This window comes from Sus scrofa, chromosome 13 (genome assembly GCF_054392235.1).
Source record: "Sus scrofa isolate SSC_HxYL_T2T_F1_AM1 chromosome 13, Sscrofa_HxYL_maternal_Yorkshire_Landrace_v2.0, whole genome shotgun sequence".
In the NCBI taxonomy this organism is placed as follows: domain Eukaryota; kingdom Metazoa; phylum Chordata; class Mammalia; order Artiodactyla; family Suidae; genus Sus; species Sus scrofa.
The window spans coordinates 97459540-97486223 of NC_139395.1; the positions used below are offsets into that span (position 1 = coordinate 97459540).

General features: G+C 39.2%; 1 protein-coding gene across 6 annotated transcripts in view; it reads left to right on the forward strand.

Annotated features, from left to right (window-relative positions):
- The window catches only part of ATP1B3 (ATPase Na+/K+ transporting subunit beta 3), a 46510-nt gene that overhangs the window by 11496 nt on the left and 8330 nt on the right, over nt 1–26684 (forward strand). Inside the window, exons 2-6 of one of the 6 annotated variants that reach the window (XM_084989920.1) lie at nt 6230–6325; nt 7675–7803; nt 14113–14220; nt 21055–21239; nt 24363–24413. In XM_084989920.1, coding sequence (XP_084846046.1) covers nt 7737–7803; nt 14113–14220; nt 21055–21239; nt 24363–24413 — 411 coding nt within the window. In that variant the 5' untranslated portion in view covers nt 6230–6325; nt 7675–7736. Of the gene's footprint in view, nt 1–6229; nt 6326–7674; nt 7804–14112; nt 14221–21054; nt 21751–22489; nt 24414–26684 lie in introns of all 6 variants that reach the window. The other 5 variants (XR_014824059.1, XR_014824057.1, XR_014824060.1 and 2 more) reach the window with 5 other exon arrangements.

Consider the following 26684-nt stretch of genomic DNA (forward strand, 5'->3'; position numbering starts at 1 on the left):
GATGGGAACTCCTCTACTTGGAGTTTTTGAGGTCTACTTCATTCCTGTTTAAACTACAATTAATTTTAGTAATTGTAATTTAGTAATTACTGTAATTTTCCATCATGTATTTTATTTCTCCTTTGAGGACACTTAGGTTGTTAGCAATTTTTTTGTTATTGCTTGTCAATTTTGGGGGGTGTATAACCATTCTTACAGGTGGAATTGAGGATAGTAGATATTCTAAGTCCTGCACATCTGGCGATGTCCTTTTGTTTTCTTGGTTGGTTGATCTTTTAGTTTATAATCATTTTTCCTCAATTTGGAATATATTGTTTTATTTTTGGCAGATGAGATATCTGTCGGTCATATTTCTCTGTCCTAGGTGGAACCTCTTTTATCTTTTTAGAATCTTTAAAGACGTTTTTGCTTTATTAGTACTCTTAAGTTTTACCTGTTGCAGGGTGTCTAGTTACAGGGTGTTTTCTAGTAGTTCTCAATCTTTTCCAGTCTAGATACAAAATATCTTATTTCTTTGAGCATTCTCCACACTCTACCCTTTTCTTGCGGAATTCTTGTTAGATTGGTTGATATTCCGGTTCTCTCCCCCCATGTCTCAACAATCTCCACACACTCCCTCTCTACATTCTTGCCCAATTTTATAGAATACCTTGGTTTGATCTTTTACTTCCCTGAATTTTTCTTTGGTCTGGCCAATTCTCTAGATAATTTGTTTTTTAAACAGCTTAAGTGAGTTGTTATGGTGACACACAGTAGACTGCATGTGTTTAAAGAGTATGACTTGAGTTTTGATGTATACTCACCTATATGCATATATGTATAGTACTCATGAAACTATCACTAAAGGTAATGAAAATATTCATCACCCCCCCCCAAATACCCTCTTTCCCATTTGTAATCTTTCTCTTTCCCTACCTCTTCAGGATCTAGGGATAGATCTGCTTTTGTTTGACACTTTAGATTAGTTCGTGTTTTCTGAAACTTGAAATGCATGGACATGTAGCATGTGCTTTTTGGCATAGAGGGTGCTGAGTTCTTTCATTTAGCATAATTACCTTGAGAAATAGACCATGAATAGTATTCCATTGTATGGATATACCAGAATTTATTACTTCATGAGTAGATGTCTTTTTGGGTTGTTGGCAGTTTTTAGTGATTACAAATAAAGCATTTGTGAATGTGCATATCCCATTCCCCCTGTGAGCATGTGCTTTCATTTTTCCTGGTGAAATATCTAGGAGTGGATTAGCTGGATCCTATCATAGGTGTATGCTACTGACTTTTCAGAAAATTGTTTTCCAAAACGGGTTTTTGTTTTAATTTGTTCACATTCCCACCATCAGTACACTAGTGTTTCAGTTGCTCCAGTCCTGGGCCATCATTAGTTATGTCAATCTTCAAAATTTCTAGCATTCTGGTTAACATGTAGTGCTTTTGATTTGCCCTTCCCTGATGACTAGTGATGTTGAATGTTTTCATGAGCTTTTCTTTTGTGTGTGTGTGTGATTCTTATTACATCTTTGATGAAGTTTCTGTTCAGAACTTGCTCATTTTTTAAGAAATTTGTTTTGTTGTAAGTTTTCTTTAAATATTCTAGATGCAGATTAAGTACTTTATTGGTTATATTTTATACAAAAAAAAAATCTCCCCAGTCTTTGGTTTGCTTTTTATGTTTTCTTAAGTATCTGGATTTTTCTTTGGTTTGCCTCTTCTCCAGTTCAGCTTACCTATAAGTTTTATAGTTTTAATAATCAGAATATGAGATCAGATTTTGAAAAATTATCCTTTCGGGAGTTCCTGTGGTGGCTCAGCAAAAATGAATCTGACTAGTATCCATAAGGGCACAGGTTCAATCTCTGGCCTGGGGATCCGGCATTGCTGTGAGCTATGGTATGGTCGCAGATGTGGCTCAGATCTGGCATTGCTGTGGCATAGGCCGGTGGCTACAGCTCTGATTCTCAACCCCTAGCCTGGGAACCTCCATATGCCACAGGTGCGGCCCTAAAAAGACAAAAAAGAAAAGAAAAGAAAAATTATCCTTTCACTTCCTACTCTGTATTTTAATTATAGTCATGCTCCCCCCCATTTGTTTTAATATCCTGTTATAACCCATTATATGCCCAGTTTTTTCAGGCATTTCTTTATTTGTTGCACTTGCTACTTTATTGGATTAGTTTTTTTCTCAAATATTTTGAATTGCTTCAATCTCTTTTTTTGTAATTACTTTCCTGTCAACAGCATTCAGGATGAGGCACAGAGCTGGTTTAGGAAACTCCTAAACCAGAGCCAACCAAGAGCTGGTTTAGGAAACTCCTTTAGATTTTCACCAGCCCATGCAGGACCTTGCCCAGTTTTTATCCCACGCTCCTTGCTCCTACTTCAAAGTAGATGGTACTGCTACTGTGAGTAGTTGCTGGGCACCAGGGGCATGTGTGTGTTGGGCGTAGGAACAAAGTTGTACTCACCTGGCTGCTCCTGCTGTGGAGCCATCTAGTCTTTGGCCCAGAGCATCCTCCTCTTCTTCATCTTCGGTGAGCTAACTTGTTTCTGGAAGTCCTCCTCTGATGAAATCCCTTTCCTTTTTCTTCCTGTTGGAGACAGTTAATTCTTTCTCTTTTCTTCTCCCTAGCACTTGATGTCTGTAATTCTTTGTTTATATGTCTGTCAGTTGTGGTAACTGAACTCTTAGACAGAAGGAGCAGATGTTTTAGTCCATGTAATTTCTGTTACCTGGAGTAACATAGAAGACTTGGATGATAGATTTTTCAGAGAATGGGAGTTTTAATTACAAAAGGTAATAGCTTGAGGCTCCCAGGAAAAGCAGACCAGGTAAGGTAGCACATGGAGAGGTACTGGTTTGGTACTGGTTTCTCTTGCTGGTAACTTAATCCTAGGCATGTTATTTAATTTTGTTTAATCTTTTTATACTACGATGATTTTAATAAATATATAGAATGTTTGTGTATTAAAGCATAGTATTTTTAATTATAGAAGTAGTACATGCTTATTAGTTTAAGAAAAATCTTTCAATGGGGAACAAATTTTTTCTTAACAAGTGGTACTGGGACAACAGGATATCCATACACAAAACAATGAAATTGAACCCATTCTTGATACTATGTAGAAAAATTAATATGCAGTGGATCAAAGACCCAAACTTAAGAGCTAAAACTAAAAATTCTTAGAAAACATAGCTGGGGAGTTCTTGTTGTGGCTCAATGGTAAATCTGCCTAGTATCCATGAGCACGTGGGTTTGCTCCCCAGCGTCGTTCAGTGGGTTAAGGATCCAGTGTTGCCGTGAGCTCTAGTGTAGGTTACACATGTGACTCAGATCTGGCTGTAGCATAGGCTGGCAGCTGCAGCTCCTATTCAACCTTCTAACCTGGGAACTTTGATATGCTGCAGGTGTGGCCCTAAAAAGACACAAAAAAGAAAACATAGTTGCAGGTCTTCATGACTTTGAATTAGGCAGTAGTCTCTTTCAGATATGATACTGAAGGTTAAACAATCAAGGAAAAAAATAGATAAATTGGACTTCCTTGAGATTAAGAACTTTGCTGCTTTAAAGGACAATGCCATGGAAGTAAAAAGACAGGAGTTCCCTGGTGGCCTAGCAGTTAAGGATCTGATGTTGTCACTCCTGTGGTGCAGGTTTGAGCCCTGGGCTGGGAACTTCTGCATGCCAGGGCTGAAGCCAAAAATAAATAAATAAAAATTAAGAGAATTTCCCACTGTTGGTGCAGTGGGATCAGCGACATCTTGGGAGTGCTGGGGCACAGGTTCAGTGCCCAGCACGGTGGATTAAAGATCTGGCGTTGCTGCACTTGTGGCTTAGGGGGTAACTGTGGCTCGGATCTGATCCTTGGCCCAGGAACTCCCATATGCCACAGGGCAGCCAAAAAAGAAAAAAATTAAAAAAAATTAAAAAGTGAAAAGACAATCCACAGAATGGGAGAAAATTATTGTACATCGTATATCTGATAAGAGGCTTGTGTCTGTAGTATATAAAGAACTCTTAGAATTCAAATTTTAAAATGGACCAAGGATCTGAAATAGACAGTTCTCCAAAGGTTATGAAAAGATGTTCAACATTATTAGCCAATAGGGAAGTGCCAGTTAAATCCACAATAAGGTAACCCTTTATATTGGGAAATGTTGATGAGGCTGTGGAGAAATTGGAATCATGCTGTTGGGAGTGTAAAATATTACAGCCTGACACTTAAAGGACTAAATGGAGTTACCATATGACCAAGCAGTCCCACTCATAGGTGAATGGAATGTGAATTATACCCTTCTATAAGGATAGCTGTTAACGACTTCTGTTTTTATTTTCTGGCTTTTTTTTTTTTTTTTTTTCCTTAGTGTAGGGGAAAAGAAGTTAAGTAGATAAAATACTGACAATTTGTGATTGGTCTTTAATATATAATTTTTTTAAGTGAGATTAATTTTAATTTTTGAATGTTAAGTTTGGTTTTAGCAGGATTATCTTATTAAGTAGGGGAAACTAGCTTTAGTGCCAGAAATCAGTTATTTACTCCCTACATTCAAAAAGGACTTAATGGTCACTAATACAGGGCATCAGGTTTGGGACATGGCTGTTAATTTGTGTATCTATTTTATGAACCTAACTTTAGGCAGTTTTAACACTTTTGTTCATGTTTGCTATATGCTTTTTTTTTTTTTTTCTTGTGGCATATGGAGGTTCCCAGGCTAGGAGTCCTTGAATTGGAGCTACAGCTGTACAGCTGCCAGCCTACACCGCGGCTACGGCAACACAGGATCCAAGCTGCCTCTGCGACTTACACCACAGCTCACGGCAACACCAGATCCTTAACCCACTGAGCGAGGCCAGGGATTGAACCCACGTCCTCCTCATGAATCCTAGAATCCTGAGCTACGACAGGAATTCCCTGATCTATGTTCTTTTGCTTTGCAACCTTTTTTTTTTTTTTTTGCTTTTTAGGACTGCACCTGCAGCATATGGAGGTTCCCAGGCTGGGGGTCTAATTGAGGCTACAGCTGCTGGCCTACGCCACAGCCACAGCAAGGCCAGATCTGAGCTGCGTCTGCAACCTACCCCACAGCTCAGGGCAATGCTGGATCCTCAACGGACTAAGTGAGGCCAGGGATCGAACCCAAAACCTCATGGTTCCTAGTCAGATTCCTTTCTGCTGTGACACGCTGGGAACCCCCCCCCCTTTTTTTCCAATAAATTTTACATTATTCCTGAAATTTTTAAATCATATTTGAAAATGATATGATAATTTTTTTTTGGTTTGTTTTGTTTTTGTCTTATCTTTTTTGCCATTTCTTGGGCCGCTCCCATGGCATATGGAGGTTCCCAGGCTAGGGGTCTAATCAGAGCTGTAGCTGCTGGCCTACGCCAGAGCCACAGCAACATGGGCTCCAAGCCGTGTCTGCAACCTACACCACAGCTCACGGCAACACTGGCTCCTTAACCCACTGAGCAAGGCCAGGGATCGAACCCGCAACCTCATGGTTCCTGGTCGGATTCGTTAACCACTGAGCCATGACGGGAACTCCTGATGATGTTTTGAGATGACTTTAAAACACTTCTCAATAAACTCTTAGCACTTATGTTTTAAACTTCTCCGAATTTAAACTTCTCCAGATTAGTATCCGCTGTATCGGTTGACAAAATACTGTGGCCTCAGGCTGCTTGTTTTTTAAAAGTGAAGGTTCTATTGGAATACAGCCCCCTACTCATTACATTTATGTATTTGTCAACCATGGTCTGCTGTGTGGAGGGTTTTTGTTTTTTGTTTTGTTGTTGTTGTTTTTTGTCTTTGTGCCTTTTCTAGGGCCACTCTCATGGCATATGGAGGTTCCCAGGCTTAGGGGTCTAATCGGAGCTGTAGCCACTGGCCTACACCACGGCCACAGCAACATGGGATCCAAGCCGAATCTGCAACCTTACACCACAGCTCACGGCAACGCCGGATCCTTAACCCACTGAGCAAGGCCAGGGATCAAACCCGCAACCTCATGGTTCTTAGTTGGCTTCATTAACCACTGAGCGACGGCGGGAATTACCATGTGTGGAGGGCTTTTATATCCATTAGTTTCTACAAATATGCAGATCTGAGAGATTCGTTTTTCTCCTCTATCTCATTAAACCAGCCTTTGGGCTTTGCATGTGTTTCATTTCCCTCTGCAGTAAACTGATCACTTCATTGAGATTGGTCTTCCTTTGTTTTTCTGCAACAGGCTCACTCTGTGTGGTAGGGAAGTGATGCTGTCTGGAGGTGACATGCTGTGCTCCTTTCTTCCTTCTGTCCTTTCGCTCCCTGTTTTGGCCTCCTGGTAATTGGGGCAGGGGGAGGATGGGGAATGCTAGTCTGAATTAAAATGAAATTGCTTTAACTGTCTCCCCTTTACTTTAAAAGAGGGGAGGCGGTTTCTTGGCCTGCAAGTAACCAGTGAAATTTATCTAGCTTTTGGCACAATCTGCTCTGGGGTCACGGGGTCTTTTTGAGTATCAGAGGAATGTTGTAGAGCCACTCCCCAGAAGAAGAATGGATATATTCAGAAATGTATTATTATAGAAATCTTTGAAGCTCTGAAGTTAATCCTTGCTGGTGATGAGTGAGGGTGAAGGGGGTCCATAGATTCCAGGTTTGGAACCCCTGCTCTAGCCCTTCTGCTAGGAGTAGAATGTGGCAAACAAATATGAATAAGCAGGCATTTAGACTGGAAAAGAGAGCTGATGTTAATTCTGGGGAATTAAGTGTCTCTACCATTGCTGTACCTGGGGATTTGTGGAATATTTGTTGACCATTAGTTTTTAAATGGTCAAATATAAATGTGTGATGTTAACAATATATCCTTGTATATAATCTTTGGTGACCACTTATCATGTTAAAACTTTGAATGTAGATATTTGAGAAAAATAATTCTAGATGTTTTCAGAATAAATCACTGGCTTAGGATAGATCCATCTTAGTGTTTCCAGATTGTGAAGGAAAAAAAAATGTTTAGCCCTTGATGTTGAAACTTGGTGTCTGCCAGCTCTTGCTTCCTCCTGCTTAGCAGTGGAGTTGTCGTATCCCTCATTGGTCAGGGTGCTTGTTTCTGATCGTGTCCTCTTCACTTTTGCATGAAGCTTCCACTCAACCAGTGTTTTCTAAACTTTATTCACTGAATACCATCTTTATGATTTGCCTTTTCTGCATATTTCCTGGCTTACTTTTAAGCCCAAATTTATGCAAATAATTACTGTGAAATACAAGGTTGATGTCATAATTCTTTTGTCACTTAAAGGAACATATGCATATGGGGTGTTCTGTCCAACCTAAAATCATCTTTTATATTTCTAGAGGGCATCTAATCCCTTTTTTGTAAACGCTCCCTAATGTGCTGGAATTTTAAAGCTCTGACCTTGAATTAGTATTATCTGTGGAAGCTACTTGTACTTAGAAGTATCAGGAGAGAAAGGGGGTCACAGGATGGGTGGGTGCTGCCTGCTGAAATACCCCTTGCTTGGGCGAATTCATATCATTCTGAATATGAAGATACTTGGCTGTGTGCATGGCAAAGCTTGGAACCCTAGCCTTGCAGTGGTTGGTTTGTTTTTTCACCCTTTCACACACATGCGCACGCACACATGCAGTGTGTACGTCTCCAGATTTTATGAGTTTTATTTTCTTTTACAGGTTTGATCTTGCTCTTCTACCTAGTCTTTTATGTGTTCCTGGCTGCACTCTTTGCATTCACAATGTGGGTTATGCTTCAGACCCTGAACGATGAGGTTCCAAAATATCGTGACCAGATTTCTAGTCCAGGTAATTATGTTGTGATTATTGTGGCTTCTAACAAAATTGAATTATACTTTATCTTCTCCGAAAGTCTGTGTTATATAGCAAGTAGATGATGTTAAACTTTAGAGTTAGATAATGTGAAAGTTTTTATTTTGTTTGCTATTTAATATTTACATACTGATTATGAAGACCTGTAATAATTACACAGTGATATAAATACCTTTGTTATTTACATAGTGATATAAAAACTAGCTGATAAATTTTGAGTCCTTTGCCAGGAATAAGCAGAAATGAATATTGAGAATTAGGGTGAAGCCAGATTGACGAGTATAGTCATAGTTAGGAATAGCGTTAATGAATATTGTGTAGCAGTTTCACTTTGCTCTGAGTAATTTACTAATAAAGTATGTATTTCAATTCTCTCATGGGTTAGAGCATTGGTCTTGTGAAATACATGCTTCATGATTTAATTGCTTCACATGGAAATAGTAAGAAGTATTAAATAATGATACATCAATTGAGAATAAAATGAGACTGTTGATATGTTTAATTATTCTCTCTTGATTGTGTCAAGGGGAAAAAAATCCTCCAGGATACTGCAGAATATACTTCAGTATGGACAAAAAAAAAATCTTTTTTTTTTTTTTGCTTTTTAGGGCTGTACTTGCTGCACATGGAGATTCCCAGGCTAGGGGGTCCATCAGACCTACAGCTGCCAGCGTATGTCACAGCCACTGCAATGCAGAATCTGAGCCGGTCTGCGACCTACGTCACAGCTCACAGCAATGCCAAATCCTTAACCTACTCAGCAAGGCCAGGGATCAAACCAGCAACCTCATTGTTCCTAGTCAGATTCGTTTCTGCTGTGCCACACCCAGAACTCCAAGTACGGAAAAAATCTTACTGGAACACTTGTTTAAGTTATATTTTTTCCCCCCACCTCATTTTATTTATTTATTTGTTTTGCCATGCCTGCAGCACATGGAAGTTCCTGGGCCAGGGATCGAACCCGTGCTATAGCAGTGACAATGCTGAATCCTTAACTGCTAGGGCACTAGGAAACAATCTGATTTTATTCTTTTTAAATAGTCTTTGATTGCCATTTCTCCCGTCATTGTTGGACATGGCTCTTGTCCTCAAGGTGCTGGCAGTTTTTGTAGAAGTAAGATAACAATGTGTAGAACCCCAGTGTATCTAATTTCCAGAAATGTGGAACAACTTCCAGAGATGGTAGCAACGGAAAGGCTGTTCACGGAGGAGTGAAGTGTGGGCAGCAGGCAGGATGGACACACAGGCCAGGGAAGGTGAGAGTCTAGGAGTTTCTCTCTGGAGCAGTGGTTCTCATCCAGCTATGATTTGCCCTCCAGGGCCATTCAGCACAGTCTGGAGATATTTTTGATTGTCACAACTAGAGAGGTGCCAGGGCTGTTGTTAAAAATCCCTGCAATGCATAGGACAACCCTCTACAACAAAGAATCATCCAGTCCAGAATTTCATTAGGGCTAGGGCTGAGAAAACCTGGCCTAGATCCTTGCTTACTGCATGGACTTCCCAGCCTTATCAGCATCAAGACTGAATCAGTTTCCCCAACCAATTTCTTAGAACAATTTGTCCTTTTATCTTGTTCTTTGTTTGCAGCTAATATTTATCTAAGTAACTCTTCATTCTGTTTGACCATGTATCTGAAACTAGCTCCATGTTAATACTTCCATTTCCTATGTGTAGCCCTATCTTCTTTTTACATAGACAGATTCTAAGGTAATTATTTCTTTTCCTAAGTTATGCGACTTTATTGTCATTTAACATAATCTTATGATCTACTTCAGAAATATTAAACTGTTTATAATTGCACAGTAAAATGTGTTCAGTATCCTTTAAGTGTAGTGTTTTGTTTTGTTTCGGCTGCATCTGTGGCATGTAGGAGTTCCCAGGCCAGGTTTCAAACCCACGCCACAGCAGTAACCAGATCTGCTGCATTAACAGTACCGTTCCTTAATCAGCTATGCCACAAGGGAAACTCCTTAAGTATATGGCTTCTATGTTATTTTTAAAATTTTTTTATTTTTTGTCTTTTTTTTTTTTTTTAATAGGGCCACACATGTGGAGGTTCCCAAGCTACAGGTTGGTTCAGAACTACAGTGGCTGGCCTATGTCACAGCCACAGCAATACCAGATCCAAGCTTCGTTTGCAATCTACACCATAGCTCAGGGCTACGCTGAATCCTTAACCCACTGAGCAAGGCCAGGGATCAAACCCACAACCTCATGGTTCCCAGTTGGATTTGTTTCCACCACACCGTGATGGAAACTTATATTTTGTGTCTTTTTAGGGCCTTTTGTGTGGCAAACGGAAGTTCCAAAGGTAGGGGTCGCATTGGAGCTGCACCTGCAGGCCTGCACCACAGCTACAGCAAAGCAGGTTGCAGTTGCATCTGCAGCCTACATCACAGCTCATGGCAACACTGGATCCTTAACCCACTGAGTGAGGCCAGGATCACACCCGAGTCCTCATGTATACTAGTTGGGTTTGTTACTGATGAGCTACAACAGGAACTCCTGAGTTTCTTAAAGTTATTCACCAAGTGTATTGTAGTACTGATAAACTTATCATTAGTTTAAATAAATATATATATATATGCACATGCATGTTATTATAATATTATAACATTATTAATATGTATATTAGATGAATGTACATTCATTTGTTAAACATGATTTTTCTCTTTGTAAAGGGATTATGGGTAATTTAAATTTTTCTTTCTATTTGTATCTTCTAAGATTTTTTTAAAAAAAACAACATTAGTTAAACATTATGTTAGGTGGTTTTTTTTGTTTTTGTTTTTGTGTTTGTTTGTTTTTCTTTTTTCTAGGGTTGCACCTGCAGCATATGGAGGGTCCCAGGCTAGGGGTTGAATCAGAGCTGTAGCCTCCGGCCTAACGCTGCAGCCACAGCAACTCTGGATCCAAGCTGTGTCTGTGACCTACACCACAGCTTGTGGCAATGCTGGATCCTTAACCCACTGAGCGAGGCCAAGGATTGAACCCGCAACCTCATGGTTCTTAGTCAGATTCGTTAACCACTGCGCCATGGCGGGAACTCCATGTTAGTTTTTTTTTTTTTAAATGGCATCATTTCAAGAGTGTATTTGTACCTGGCAAAAGAGGTGCTAGTTGGAAATTAGCATTTATATTAACAAATACACACATATAACATAAATACACGCTGTTTATCCATACCCCTACAGACACACACACACGCGTGCATACATGCACACACACTCTTGTCCCAGTGGTTTAAATTGTAAGGAGGTAAGAGTTACTGTAGCCTTCACATTCTGTTGACGTTTATGGTTTTGAGTAAGCCAAAACTTTATTTGGAGGAATTAAGTGTACTATGTCAAAAATGCAGCTGCACAGCACACTCCTGCTGTGGCTTTTTACTTAAGAATTCCAAATAGGTTGTTAAATAGCAGGTACTGAAGCTCCAAGAGATTGCTGGGCAGATCTAAGAAATTGCTTATATCAGAAATTTAGTTGTAGACATTTAGGTCTATAAAGTTTTTGAAAATTGAGTTATTTATTTTAGTGCCGCACCTACAGCATGTGGAGGTTCCCAGGCTAGGAGTTGAATCAGAGCTGTAGCTGCCAGCCTACAGCACAGCCACAGCAACATAGGATCTGAGAAGGGTCTGCAACCTACACCACAACTTACGGCCACACTGGCCTCTTACTCCACTGAGCAAGGCCAGGGATAGAACCTGCGTCCTCATGGATACTAGTCAGATACGTCTCTGCTGCGCCACGACAGGAACTTTGAAAATTGAGTCATTTAAAAATTACCATAAAACTTAGTCATGTTAAAGGGATGTAATCTTTTTTAATAAATAAATCTTTTTTTAAAATAATGTTTTTCTTCAGAATTTATTTAGTTTGGAGTTCCTTTGTGGCACAGCATTGTCATTGCAGTGGTTCAGGTCACTGCTGTGGTGTGGGTTCAGTCCCTGGCCCAGGAACTCCTTGTGCTGCTAGTGTGGCCAAAAAAATACAAATAAAAAATTTCTTTATTTTTTTGCCTTTTTAGGGCCACACCCACAGCATATGTAGGTTCCTAGGCTAGGGGTCGAATGGGAGGTGTAACTGCTGGCCTACACCCAGCAACTCGGGATCTGAGCCGTGTCTGACCTACACCACAGCTCATGGCAACACCGGATCCTTAATCCACTGAGCCATGATGGAAACTCCAAAAAATTTTTTTCCTTAATATAAAACTGGATGTTTTGGAATTCCCATCGTGGCTCAGTTGTTAACGAATCCAACTAGGAACCATGAGGTTGCGGGTTCAATCCCTGGCCTTGCTCAGTGGGTTAACGATCTGGCATTGCCATGAGCTATGGTGTAGGTCGCAGACGCGGCTCAGATCTGGCGTTGCTGTGGCTCTGGCGTAGGCTGGTGTCTACAGCTCTGATTAGACCCCTAGCCTGGGAACCTCCATATGCTGCGGGAAGCGGCCCAAGAAATGGCAGAAAGACAAAAAAAAAAAAAAAACTGGATGTTTTATTAAAAGTTGGATTTTCTTTCTTTCTTTCTTTTTTTTTTAGGGCTGCATCTGCGGCATAGGGAGGTACCCAGGCTCGGGGTTGAATAGGAGCTGCAGCTGCCAGCCTATGCCACAGCCACACGGGATCTGAGCAATGTTAGCGACCTACACCACAGCTCACAGCTATGCTGGATCGTTAACTCAGTCCAAGCCAGGGATTGAACCTGTGTCTTCATGGATATTAGTCGGGGGTTCATTACCGCTGAGCCATGATGGGAACTCAAGGGTTTTTCTTAAGTTTAGACAGTTTTATACAGTTATGTATAAGCTGCCTTGATTTGGCATATATAATTACAGTATATTATGTCTTTTAAATTATGCCTTGTTTCTGCCGTAAAACCTTGAGAATAAAAACAATTTCATATATACACAGATGGTCATTTCACATACTGGATGGTCAGGTTTTATTCCTACATTGAACATTTTTATAAAACATTCAACCAATGATTTTTCAGTCGATGCAGTAGTGAGGAAAAATAGGCATTTGTGATCATCCAAATCAAGTGATCTGGTATGTTGAGGCAGTAGGTGAACAGTGAATCTAATTGGGTCTCTTTTGTGCTGCATGAGGACTAAGATTTGCTCTGCCATTTAGGAACGTTGATTTTTTTTTTTTTTTTTTTTTCATCATAGTTGGGTAGCATCAGATCTGGTTTAACTTAGGAGCCTGGCAGATCAACACAGGCCAGGATTTAGAATTTGAAACAAACTGGATTTGATCTAAAATGAATTAGGTGTCTATGAGCAGCCATTTTCATGAAAAGTAAAACAGCACTTATTTGCTTATTTTCAGATTCAATGCAAGGCTAATCTGTAATAACTTTGATATATGAGGAATGTTTAGAGACTAGTGAAAATTTGGGGATTGTTTTTTTAAGTTGTTGTGCAATGCTGAATGTAGATATGGTTTTTAATGGAGGAACACTTATATTAAAGTTGGAAGCCCAACTATGTTCCTTGCAGATAAACATGCTTAAATTTTCTATGAATAAAATCATGCAAACATGTTCTGCAGACGTGTGTTAACTCCTTATATGAAATTGTTGGTAGCTGTGTTCCAAGTCAGTATGAGAAAACCACATTGTAGTTATAGAGCAGGTTTATTATTGAAGGAAGAATATTTAACTGTAGAGTTAAAATTGTATCTGTTTCTTTCATTGAACAAGTAAGCTTTCTTTGTAAATGTTTCCAGACAGTTGCAATTTGAATGACAAAGTACTCAGACTTTGCTTCGCTAAAATTTTCTCCAGAAATGGCAATTGGCAAATATAATAATAATATAATATATATAATATAATATAATATAATAATAAAATATTAAATACAAAATGAATGTAGAAAGTATAAAGTAAAACTTACAGCTTTTAAAATAAGGAACAGAGTGGTGCTAATTAAGAGAAAGCTTCTAGTTGGTATTATGTGAGGTAATACTGAAGACTTGGGATTCTTTCCATTTTAGATGTCTGTCTTCATAGTCAGATAGAAATGGGAAGTTTTTGTTTGTTTTTTTCCAGCAAGAAATAGATTTACTAGGATAGATAGGACACTTATGAGAGATGCAAGTGGGCAGGCAAGGAAGCTCTGCTAGAAATGGGAAGTTCTTGATGATTTCAACCTTCTCGTGAACACAATTTCCACATAATTTACTGAGCTCTTCTTGTTACAAATAAGAGTAAGGAGAAAGACGGAAATTTGCTACAGTTCATTTCCCCCCCTCTTCTTTTATCTCTTTGTAGGACTTATGGTTTTTCCAAAACCAGTGTCAGCGTTGGATTATTCATTCAGTGTGTCTGATCCAGACTCCTATAAAGGGTACATTGATGACCTTAAGAAATTTCTAAAGCGTAAGTATGGTTTTTTAGAGTTAAGGTAAAAGATTTTTAATTATCACAGAAACTAGTACCAAATTATGATTACTTTTATAAACATTCTTAGGGTTTGTTTTGCCTTTTTTTCCTGTTAAACACAGTCAAGTGAGAAGACTTGGCAAGTAGAATTTATTGTCAGTCATGAGAATATTCTGACTTATGGAAAACACAGGGACCTAAACTCTAGTGGGCAGTTGATTTGATTTTTTATCTACCCTGCTATAAGTACATGAGTAACTGTATGGATACAGAACATTTATATCTGCATTAAAACACATAGTATTTGACTAATAAAGCAAAACTGTGTTATAAAGTAATGCCTCTAAATGTTTAGATATTTGGGTCCAGTGTAGTGCATGTGGTGGTGGGGATGAGGAATGGTGTTTATCATTTAAAAGAAAAGTTTGTGTATCAGCTGTGAGTTTTTCAGACTTACTGGTTTGTAATGCTTTCCAGTAGCCACCTGAGCCAAGTCTTCTCCTCATTTTGCTTGGCCTAACTCCATGTTATTAACATTCTCACGAATAGTCATCAGGTGCCTTGGCCTCTTAGTTCTTGACCACCTCTGCTCTTCCTCAGCCATGCTGCCCTGCATTTGCTTCTTAGAATGTGTCGGACTCTATTGCCAATATCGCCCTGGAGGCGCTCTACACAATCTTCTCCTTTGCCCTTTTTAACTTTCTCTTGCTGTTCTTCTACATCAATAGAACTTCCAGTTCACTGATCCTGTTATTTAATCGGAGCTCTTTTCCCCCTAACTTCTCTTCTTGTCAAGCTTATCAATTCCATAGTTTTCCATTTTGTTTTTACTTTTGCCAGTACTTTAAAATTCCTTGCCTCCTGGTCCATTTGTCATAAACTTGCAAATGGATGAAGCCACATAATGCTCCTGGATGAAACCATTTAATTCCTGGATAAGGGCCTCTTGGAAGCTGCCCACTGTAGACTCATGAGCACTGTGAATACATGATCACTTTCTCAAATGGACCCGATCTACTGCCTGGCAATTCTACTGCACTTCCCTGGATAATTGTTTGAAGGGATTATTTCCAACCCGTACTCAGACCTTTAGCTCCGTACTTTCTCCCTTTCAACTAGGTTTTTAAATATAACCTGGTTTCATGCTTTAGAGAAAGTAGAAGTAGGGGAGTTCCCGTCGTGGTGCAGTGGAAACAATCTGACTAAGAATCATGAGGTTGCAGGTTGATCCCTGGCCTCACTCAGTGGGTTAAGGATCCGGAGTTGCTGTTAGCTGTGGTGTAGGTTGCAGATGCCGCTCAGATCTGGCCTTGCTGTGGCTGTGGCGTAGGCTGGCAGCAACAGCTACGATTGGACCCCTAGCCTGGGAACCTCCGTATGCCATGGGTGTAGCCCTAAAAAAAAAAAGACAAAAGATTAAAAAAAAGAGAGAAATTACAGGTAGGTGGAAACCTCCCAGTTTCCTCATTTCCAGTAAAACAAAACTTTAGTTGTAGCCATTTTGTCTGTGATATTCCTCCTGCTCTGACGAGCTGCCCTTCCCCTCACCTGCATCTACCTTTTCCACTCATGCTTTGCATCTCATCCCCTCACTATCTCAGAAACATGCTAACTACTAATCTTTCTCATGTATGTTTAGCTTCTCTATTGGACCCTTTCTGTCTTTTTTTTTTTTTTTTTTTTGGCCTTTTCTAGGGCTGCTCCCACGGCATATGGAGGTTCCCAGGCTAGGGGTCTAATCGGAGCTGTAGCCACCGGCCTACGCCAGGGCCACAGCAACTAGGGATCCGAGCCACATCTGCCACCTACACCACAGCTCAGGCAACGCCGGATCCTTAACCCACTGAGCGAGGCCAGGGATCAAACCCGAAACCTCATGGTTCCTAGTTGGATTCGTTAGACACTGAGCCACAACGGGAACTCTGTGGACTCCTTCTGTCAACATGCAAAAAGCTTCAACTCTCTCCTATCTTAAAAACCTTTTGATCTCACATCTTCTTGATCCTCTTTCCCTTGATAGTTACATATACTTATTATTTAAATAACTTAGAGATTTTTTTGTGAGAGTATAATCCATGGTTTAAAAACCAAATAGTAAAGAAGGATTTATAATGAAGACAGTAGTTCCCTGCCATATTCTATTCTAGCTGCAGTCCTATTACTTTTTTTTTTTTTTGGCCATGCCTCTAGCATGCAGACGTTCCCAGGCCAGGGATGGAACCTGTGCCACAGCAGTGACAGTGCCACCAGGGAACCCCACAGTCCTATTATTTTATTCAATAATATTTTTCTGAGAGCCTTTTTTATGTCAAGCACTCTTGTAATTTGTATCAATGAACAAATGAAAAATTTCTCTATTCGAGTAATTTTTATAATCTATTGGTATGTTAGGAAGTAATGAGTGCTGTGGAGGAAAATAAGGCAGTTTTAAACTATGGTCCGAGGAGGCCTCATTAAAAGGGAATGTTTGAGGAAACATCTGAAGATGAGGGAACTAGTCATCGAGCTGTCTACGAGGAGATGCAAAGGCCCTTAGGCTCACCATGTCCAGTGTGTTCAGTGTTCATCAAGGAAGCTAAAGGAGATGGATGGACTGCGTGGGGAGAGAGCAGTAGGAAGTTGAGGTCAGGGAGTTAAAGAACCAGATTGTGTAGACCTTAGAGGCTGTTGTTCAGTTCTTTGATTTCCACGGGGACGAAAGTGAAGGTTCTTAAGCAGAGAATAGCATCATTTCACTCAATTTTTTAAAATATCACTCTGTTTTTTGAGACTAGACTATGGGGTGAAGGAGAGGGGCGGGAGACCAGGGTAACTAGTTAGGAGGTAACTAGTTGTAGTAATCCTGATGAGTGGGTGTGAGGTATGGAGCAGTGAAAGCTATGAGAAATGATCTGATTTTGGATACATTTCAACAGGAAATGACTTGATGCATTTCAATTTTTTTTAATAGGATTTTTCTTCTATAGCTTTAAATACTATATTTTTGTGCTGGTTCTTGATTTATCACTTTTATACATTGTCTTTACTTCCTGCCATGTTACATGAGGAGTTAGTTTATTACATGCCTCAGATTTTCCTTTATTCTCAATTCAAAAATAATTAAATTCACTATTTTTAGTTTATTGGTTCCTTTTGCCTTTTTATATTTTGTCTTAACATCTTATTCTGCCATCTCTAGAGACTCTCGCTGACTTCCTTATTTGCATTACTGTCATTTGAGGTATTCTCTTGAGTCTCCTTTTTCTGGAAATCTCTTTCTTAGAGACCTTCCCTCTGCTGCAGTCTGTACTGGTTTCTCTTCAGGGCTTCTATTCCGAAGCTGTTATTTGTTGACTTGGATCACTTTTGGATTGGATTCAATGTTTCTTGGCTTCTGCCTTTTTTCTTAATTTACTTCCTAGTTTTGACGGAGTGCTTTCTCAAGTAACTTTATAAGAAAAGATACGTGAATAGTATTCCATTGTATATACACAACTATACTATTTAGCCATAAAAAAGAATGAAATCTTGCTATTTGTGACAATATGTATGGACCTTAAGGGCATGGTGCTAAGTGAAAAAAGTCAGACAAAGACAAATACAAAATGATCTCCTTTATATATGGAATGTGAGAAACAAAACAACAAAGCCAAGCACATAGATACAGAGAACAGATGGGTGGTTGCCAGGGGGGTGGGGTGAAATGGTGAATGGGAGTCAAAAGGTTACAAAACAGATAAAATAAACTGTAAGAGTGTAATACAGCATGGTAAGTATAGTTAATAGTTCTGTAGAGCATATTTGGATTTAAGAGAGTAGATCTTAAAAGTCCTAATCACAAGAAAAAATTTTGTAACTATGGGAAAAGATGTTCACTAGACTTATCATGGTGATCATTTCACAATGTATACAAATAGTTAATCATTCATTATGTTGTACACCTGAAACTAATATAATCTTATATGTGAGGTATATTTCAATTTATATTTAAATTAAAAATTTTTAAAAAGATACATGAAGGGAGTTCCATTTTGGCACAGCGGAAATGAATCTGACTAGGAACCATGAGGTTGAGGGTTTGATCCCTGGTCTTGCTCAGTGGGTTAAGGATCCAACGTTGCCATGAGCTGTGGTGTAGGTCGCAGACACATCTCAGATCTGGCGTTGCTGTGGCTCTGGCGTAGGCCAGTGGCTACAGCTCCAATTCGACCCCTAGCCTAGGAACCTCCCTATGCCGCAGGTGCAGCCCTAAAAAAGGACAAAAAGACCAAAAAAAAAAAAAAAAAGATACATTAGGAGTTCCCGTTGTGGCTTAGCAGTAACGAACCCAGCTAGTATCCATGAGCTTGTGGGTTTGATCTCTGGCCTTGCTCAGTGGGTTAACCGTGAGCTGTGGTGTTGGTCACAGACACAGCTCAGATCTGATGTGGCTGTGGCTGTGGCCTAGGCTGGCAGCTGAAGTTCCGATTCAACTCCAAGCCTGAGAACCGCCATATGCCAAGGTGTGGTCCTAAATTAAAAAAAAAGAAAGAAAGAAAGAAAGATACATGAAATGTAAGTTTTCAGTTCTCTCATTTCTGAAAATGATGTAATTATGCTTTATTTTTCATAGTTTAGCTGTGTATAGAATTTTAGTTCTTTCGTGTTTGCCTTTTTTTGCTCGGCAATGTTCTTTGTTTTTAATTGTGCTTCCTTAGGGTTCTAAAATTTCTGTGTATTGGTGTCAGTCTCTAAAATATCACTTGGATGGAATCTTGATGGAGTCTTTCAGGATGAAGACTTGGATTCTTCAGTTGAAGAAACTACTATTGAAAATTTCCTCACTTGTTTTCTTGTTTTCTTTCTAACTTCTCTGTTAGTTGTTGGATATTGGATCTCTTGCGTTTCTCTCATTTCTGTTTTTACTTTATTATGCTAGAGATCTACTTCTATATATTTAATGTTCAGCACCCCCACATATACAATTTTTTTAAACTTTGAATTGTTATTGTTGTTCTTAGGAATATCTTTCTCATGTCTCATTAAAATAAATATTCTTTTTTTTCTCCCCTATGGCTATTAGTTAGAATTTAAAGTTTGATCTTGTCCAAACTAATCTCTCTTTCAGGTCTTTCCCCCTCCTGTTTATCTACACTTTTCTCTTTCTTACTTTAGGCTCTCCTCAGGAGTTTGGGGGAAGCTCCTTGGTTGCTCTCTGGTAACAGTGACCTTTCTATGTTCCCAACATGCATGCCCTGGACAGGGGTCTTCATATTCTGACCATCATCCAACTCCTTGCACTTAACAGTGGTTTTGTGTAGAAGTGAAAACTGGCATTGTACAAAAATAGTCTCTGATGAGCTGTCCTGTACCTACAGGGTATGGGCAAAAGAGCCCTTTGGGGAAACTGGTACAGGCCTTTAATATTTCTTGCAAAATGACATTCATGATTGCCACGAAAGTCGATAAAGAAGTGATGAGGAGTTCCCATTATGGCGCAGTGGGTTAAGAACCTGACTGGTATCCATGAGGATGCAGGTTCATTCCCTGGTCTTGTTCAGTGGATCAAGGATCCGGCGTTGCTGTGAGCTGTGGTATAGATCAAAGACATGGCTCGGATCTAGCATTGCTGTGGCATAGACCCGGCAGCTGCAGCTCCAATTTGACCCCTAGCCTGGAAACGCCCATATGCCGAAGGTGTGGCCATTAGGAAAAAAAGGTGATGCATGTCACATGGTTCTGTTTTGTTGTAAAAACTTTACCCCATCCCCCTTACCCCACTATCTGAGTCATTCTTGGCTTTTAAATGGGTACATAGTTCCTACAATATCCTAATTTTTGATAAATAAAAGATGAAGCCAAAATTTTTGACAAATTTTTTTTTAAGGAAAAGATCTATACTTCCTTTTAATTTCTTTTTTTGGCTGGGCCCATGGCATGTGGAAGTTCTGGGGCTAGGGATTGAACCTGCACCACAGCAGTGACCCGAGTTACTTCAGTGACAACACCAGATTCTTAACCCACTGAGCCACACGGGAACTCCTAGTCTTCCTTTTAAAATGCATTTACTTTGAAACTTTGGTTCCTGTTTTGGTTGAATTAATTTTAGGTGGTCCTTCTTGTATGAGTTATACCCACAGATCAGCAGTACTTACTATGGCATTGTGGCACTGTATCTTACCTGTTTATGAGTGAGTGTCATAAGCTCACTGAAGGCAGGGACCACAGCGTACTTGCTCACTGTTGTGCAGCTTTGGTCAGTCAGTGCACAGCAAATGTTCAGAAAATCATTAAATTTTCTCCCTCTCCTTTCTTCCCCATCTCCCAAGTTGTAACTGTTTTACTCCTTTATCACTTGAATCTTATTTAATTACCTCCATCCTTGCTGGAAAAAAAAACCCTGAAAAAACCAACATTAACTCATACATACCTCTCAGCTTTGTGCAGTCCCCTTAGTATAGGCTGCCGTAGCCCTGTTTTCAGGCCCTTCAGTTAGGATTTTAGACTTACCATCTTTTTTCTCCACTACATTGTAAGCTCCATAAGAGCCATGGCAGTGCCTTTTTTTGTCCTTAACATTGTCTCTTTTGAGCCACAAGCATTGAAGGCATTCAGATAATGCTGTAGCCATGGCTGGTGCCACCTAATGGTGACAGAAGAGATCAATCTGTAATCCAGTTTGTATCGGAATGCAGTAAACTGCAGAGGGCTAGATAGCTGTTAGAAGTTATTTAACATTCTTTCCCTAAAATTTTCCCATAAGTAACATTGCTGTGTTTGTTTTCGATGAATGTTGTCCAAAGGATGATATATTTCTGGTTGTGTTCAAGGTCCTTTTTGGCTGATCTATGCACACGTATGTTTCCTTTTTAGCATATGACTTAGAAGAACAGAAGAATCTCACAGATTGTACCGATGGAAAATTTCTTGAACAGAAGGGTCCACATTATGATGCATGTCGGTTTCCTCTTAACTTACTTGAAGCATGCAGTGGTGAGATTGATCCCCAGTTTGGCTACTCCAGAGGAAACCCTTGTATTCTTGTGAAAATGAACAGAGTATGTACATATTTTACTGCTGCTGCTGCTTTTTTCTTATCTCCTCTGTTAAGAAGCTGGCAACTATGTATTAAATGCTATCTCATTTGGTGGTGACTTGTGTAAAAGGCTAGAGGTGATGTTCACCTTTGAAAAATTAATACAGAAAAATTCATAAATTGAGTAAAACAACATCAGCTTTTTCCTTTTGCAACTAGCTTCATGCATTTAAGAATAGATCTGTGCTTTGGGGGTCAGGTGCATGGTTGTATTAATGTGCAATGCTCAACTTTACATCCTGTGTGGTAAAATAATTTAAAATCCTATGTGGCAAATCTGTAAAGTTTTAGCTTAACTTTTTCTCGATATTTAGTGGCAAAGCACAGCTTTATAGTGTGTGTCTATATAATTAAATAGTAGAAATACAAATTAATTGCATTAAAATGAGGGCAACAAAATTTTGCTATGTCGTCCATTGGAGGTGCCTGAACTGTATAGCCATTAGCAAATCAAGAAGCTAACGTTCTCCAGAGTTCCCATCATGACTCTGAACCCGACTAGTGTCCATGAGGACTTGGGTTCAATCCCTGGCCTCACTCAGTGGGGTGAGAATCCTGTTTTGCTGGTGTAGGTCACAGACAAGACTCGGATCCTGTGTTGCTGTGATTGTGGTGTAGGCTGGCAGCTGCAGCTTCGATTTGACCCCTAGCCTGGGAACCTTCATGTGCAGCATGTGTGGCCCTAAAAAAAAAAAAAAAAAAAAAAAAAGTTAATGTTCTCTATGTCTGAGTAATAATGTCTTGGGTCATTGTGCAAAGGAAGACGCTCTCCTTGAGTAATGAAGTGGTACCTAAGCCCTGTACCTTGATGCTCTGTAAATGTACTAAAGAGTGGTGTTCTGTAGAGGTAACCTGTTGAGGCCTGCAAAGTCTTCCTTGAAGATTGAGGTCATTCGTGATCATTTACTCAGAGAAAAGGCAGTTTCCTCAACAGGTTCAGACCTCTTAAGGTCTTGAGCTTATATATCAATAAAGTTACCATTCCTAATAAAACTAAAACTCGAGTCTTCTGAAGTTGGCACTGCTAAAGTTTCCCTGTAGGGAGAGCTAGCTAGACCCTTAAGTGCCCAGACTTAAGGTTTCCCTCCCACCTCTCCTCCCCCTTGCCACCCTCAAGAGACAATGACAGTGCTTTTTGGTTTTTTGTTTTTTTTTAGGGCCTCACCTGTGGCATATGGAATTTCCTGGGCTAGGGTCTAATTGGAGGTACAGCTGCCAGCCTATACCACAGCCACAGCAACACCGGATCTGAGCCGCATCTGCAACCTACACTACAGTGGCAATGCCAGATCCTTAACCCACTGAGCGAGGCCAGGGATCGAACCTGCAACCTCATGGTTCCTAGTTGGATTTGTTTCTGCTGTGCCACAACAGGAACTCTCTATGACAGTTTTTGAGATAGCACTCTAGAGATCATTTTGAAACATTGCCTGACACATAGTAGGTGCTCAATTAATGATTAGCGGGATGTTTTAGCAAGACTTAAGAACTAAGTTTAACAAAGTGGAGGTGAAACTGACAGCAAGGTAGGTAGGCAAGGAAGTGGGAGCAATATGGACAACTGTTGCAAGGGGGCATCTATTTCTCCAGAAATTTGAGGGAGCCCATACATACCACATACTGTTGAATAAAATAGAAATGGGTTTTCATAATCCATACAGAAAATGATCCTCATAGTTATATATAGTCATCCCTTAGTATCTGTGAGGAATTCATTCCAGGACGCTCTCCCCAGGACACCGAAATTGGGGATGCTCAAGCCCCTTACATAAAATGAGGTAGTATTTGCATGTAATCTGCACACATCTTCCCACATACTTTAAAGCATCTTTACATTACTTATAACTAATTCTATGTAAATAGTTGTCAGCACATAGCAAATTTGAGTTTTGCTTTTTGGACCTTTGTGGAATTTTTTTCCCTCCAATTTTTCTGATTAGCAACTGGCCGAATCTGCACATGTGGAACCTGTGTTTTAGGGAAGGTCAACTGGAAAGTGAAACTAGATGATGAAGTTTGTAAGATGAATTAAGTTTATTCTCTTTTGTAATCCCTGCCTCCTTGGAGTATCTTTACAACACCGAGACTGATGGAAAATCAGTTCCCAATATAAAGCCAAGAGAAGTTCCAGTTCCTTCTCTCATAGGACCAACCCTCTGAGTTTATTTTCTTTGTCAGTACATCCTCTTAAGGATGAGGGTCTGAGATTATACTTGCTGATAGGGGCAGGACTTTGCAGGTGCAGCAGGAAGACATCCTCGGGCCCACGGGGATCAATAATGAGATGCTGCATATGGAGTGTATTGGGCATTTAATCCCAGTACGAATGTTCCAAAGTCATTGCAAAGGCATGGATAGTTAATTGTTCTTGAAATTATGTAGGTTGCAACAATACTTGTCTTTTGGGAGGAGTATTTACATTTTAGAGGCATTCACATGTAAAATACATATGAATTCAAAAACGCTAAAAATCCTCTCCCCAAATATATGGATGAATATTTGTTATCATTCATACAGAGTTAGTTGTATGAACTACATACATGAAAGTAGCCTCATTACATAGAACTGAGTGGTGCTGTGAAGTCTTAAAATGGGATTCATTCGGTGTATGCGTTTTGTAGAACAGATAAATATGAAACATGGTAGGGCTCTGTGGAAGCTTTATAGAAAATTATGGTAGGTAGGGTTGTGACCAAATATATTTCCATGAAGAACAGGTCATTACTATATTATGCCTTTGCAGTTTTTACTTTGCTTTAATGATGTGTTCGTGTAAATAATATAAAAGTTTCTTTTTGTTTGTTTTAAGGGTAGCAAAGCACAGTGCTGTGTTTTGGTCAATTCTTTGATAACTGATTTATTGTCTAAATTGTCCCAGTACTATAATAAGTAATTGGTAAGATTACTATATTGAAAAGTCTGTTCTAATCCTCTAAAATAAAATTAAAGGCAGATGTTAACAGGATTTTAATACAATATTAGTGTTCATCTCAACCCTTCCACCCCTTTTCCCCAGCAACAAAGAAGGAGAGTTCTGTTGTTTACATTTGTTATGTTTCAATTAATCAGTATTTCTTTGTCTTAGATAATTGGATTAAAGCCTCAAGGAGAACCAAGGATAGAATGTATTTCGAAGGTTAGTATTCAGAAAATGCTTGTTAAATATTTTTGTCAAAGCTTTAGTGTATCTTAAAAGTCTGAGTTGAGTCATTTCTTTTCCCCCATCACATTTTTAAAGTCCGTTGTAGTGCTGTTCTTAAAAGAATAAAATTCCACCATCCTTGGGAGGTATAGCCCTTGTCTGTTTGCCAATGATAATTCAAAAAGACTTGTTTTCTATGTGCGTTTGATTTCACGTTCTCTGCCTTTATATTTACATATACCATATTTTGTTGATTCTAGATTCACTTTTTAGCTTAATAACACTGAAATTAGGATTGGACTTATAGTTGATAAGTATCTTAATAGTGTGTTGAGTTATTTTCCTCTACATAAATTGGTGTATGTCAGTGGCATCTGAGATTTAATGAAACATGATACTTTTCCTTAAGGTAGAGGCATTATTTTGTTCTATCTTTACCTTTTTTCCAGAGTGTTGTGCAGTTTTCATTTTATGATTTCTGTTGTTTTCTCTCCATGCTGCAAAGAGCAACTAAGACAAATAAGTAAATAATGGGTAAGAGTTCTCAGGAGAAACTGTTAAATTCTAAATTTAATTTTATCATTGTATAGAATATTAGCATTCCAGCACCAGTTATATGTCAGAAGTATCTTACTTGAAATGTTACATTGGAATTGCTTCTGAAGTTGTTGATGAAGGGAAACTGTTAATTCCTTTTAACCATGAATGGCTTTCTTATTGGGGCAGAGTGGAGTGGAGTGGTTTTCAAATCTGATCATACTTCAGATTCACTTGGAGGGTTTGTTGGTTCCCTGTTTCTGACCTAGTAGGTCTGGGGTTAGGCCCCCAAGTTTGCACTTCTGCCTATGAAGTTTCCTGGTGACACTTTGAGAACTTCTGCTTTAGAGTATCCTTTTTTTTTTTTTTTTTTTTTTTTTTTTTTTTTTTTTTTGAGTATTTATTCACTCTTTAGAGTAGACTAAAAAGCCAGGAAGTTGGTTGTTTCTCATCTGGGTTGAAGTGTGCCTGTGTAACCATAGGCAACTCACTTTAGCTCCTTACGCCTTAATCAGCTCAGCAGGAAACTTAGATAAAAATTTCACTTAAAACCAGATGCTGCATCTAAACTTGAGTTTTTCTTGATATACAAATCCTTCTAAAAATCTAGTGAGCATCTACTGTCATCTCTTAAGATAGAAGAAAACATTACAGCTGCAAGACAGATTTAGAAAATGTGTTGTGTAACTCTGTGATCCCCCTTGCTCACAAGTCTTTGCAGTAGAGTCTCCAAGGCTGGGTGCAAGGCCTCAGTCGGGTGGAAGTGCTGATTTTATGACAGTGTACTGTGTGCAGGAGCTTTCACCTCTGCATGTGAGCAGACCACGTAGATACACTTAGATCGGTGGGTCTGTGGAGCCAACACCACCAAGAAAGGAAAACACACACACGCACACACACACACACTTTTAGGCCAGAAGGGCCAAAGCTTTCCACTTCTTTCCTAAGGCTTTGTTTCTGTAAGCCTTTGGCCAGTGTAAACAATTCCATGTAACTCTTCCCTTGGGGTTATAAATGGATTTTTCTCCTTGTTTATCTGTTATGTATCTTTTGCTTCCAGAATAGTTGGGGGAAATGTTAGTGAAAAATTCTGGTCTAATGACTCAGATTTCAGTTTGCCGTCCCTTTTGCTTTGAAGAGTTATGCGGAAAGTACATAAAATAATCAAAGTTGATGGGGTTTTTGTTTTGTTTATTTAGTTGTGGAATATTTTTGTTTTTAGAAGAAACACACAGAATTGGAAGAAATGTTTGTAAAACTTTGCGTTTTACTTCTAGGCTAGTCTCAAAGGAGTAATCAGGTGGAATCCATACATTTTAAAGGTGTGGCTATGAACAGATGAAAACATTTACTGCTTATCTTTATGTTGCTGTTTTCCATTAGATTTGTCTATGTAAGGTGTTCTTACTGTAAATTCTTGAGTTGACTTACTTTTTATGTAATACACTTGTCTTTTGTTTTGTCTTTTGTTTGTCCTCGGCATGTTGAAGTTCCTGGACCAAGGATTGAACCCCAACCAAAGCCACTGCAGTGACAATGCTGGATCCTTAACCTGCTGCACCACAGTGGGAACTCCAACTTTAATTCAGTTTTAATTGCTTTTTACAAGTTAAGAATCCTGGAAACACTAAAATGTTGATGACAGAACATACTCTTAGAGGTGGTCTTTAATTTTATTTTTTAATTTCTTAAATTTTTTATTTTATTTTTTTTTTTTTTGTCTTTTTG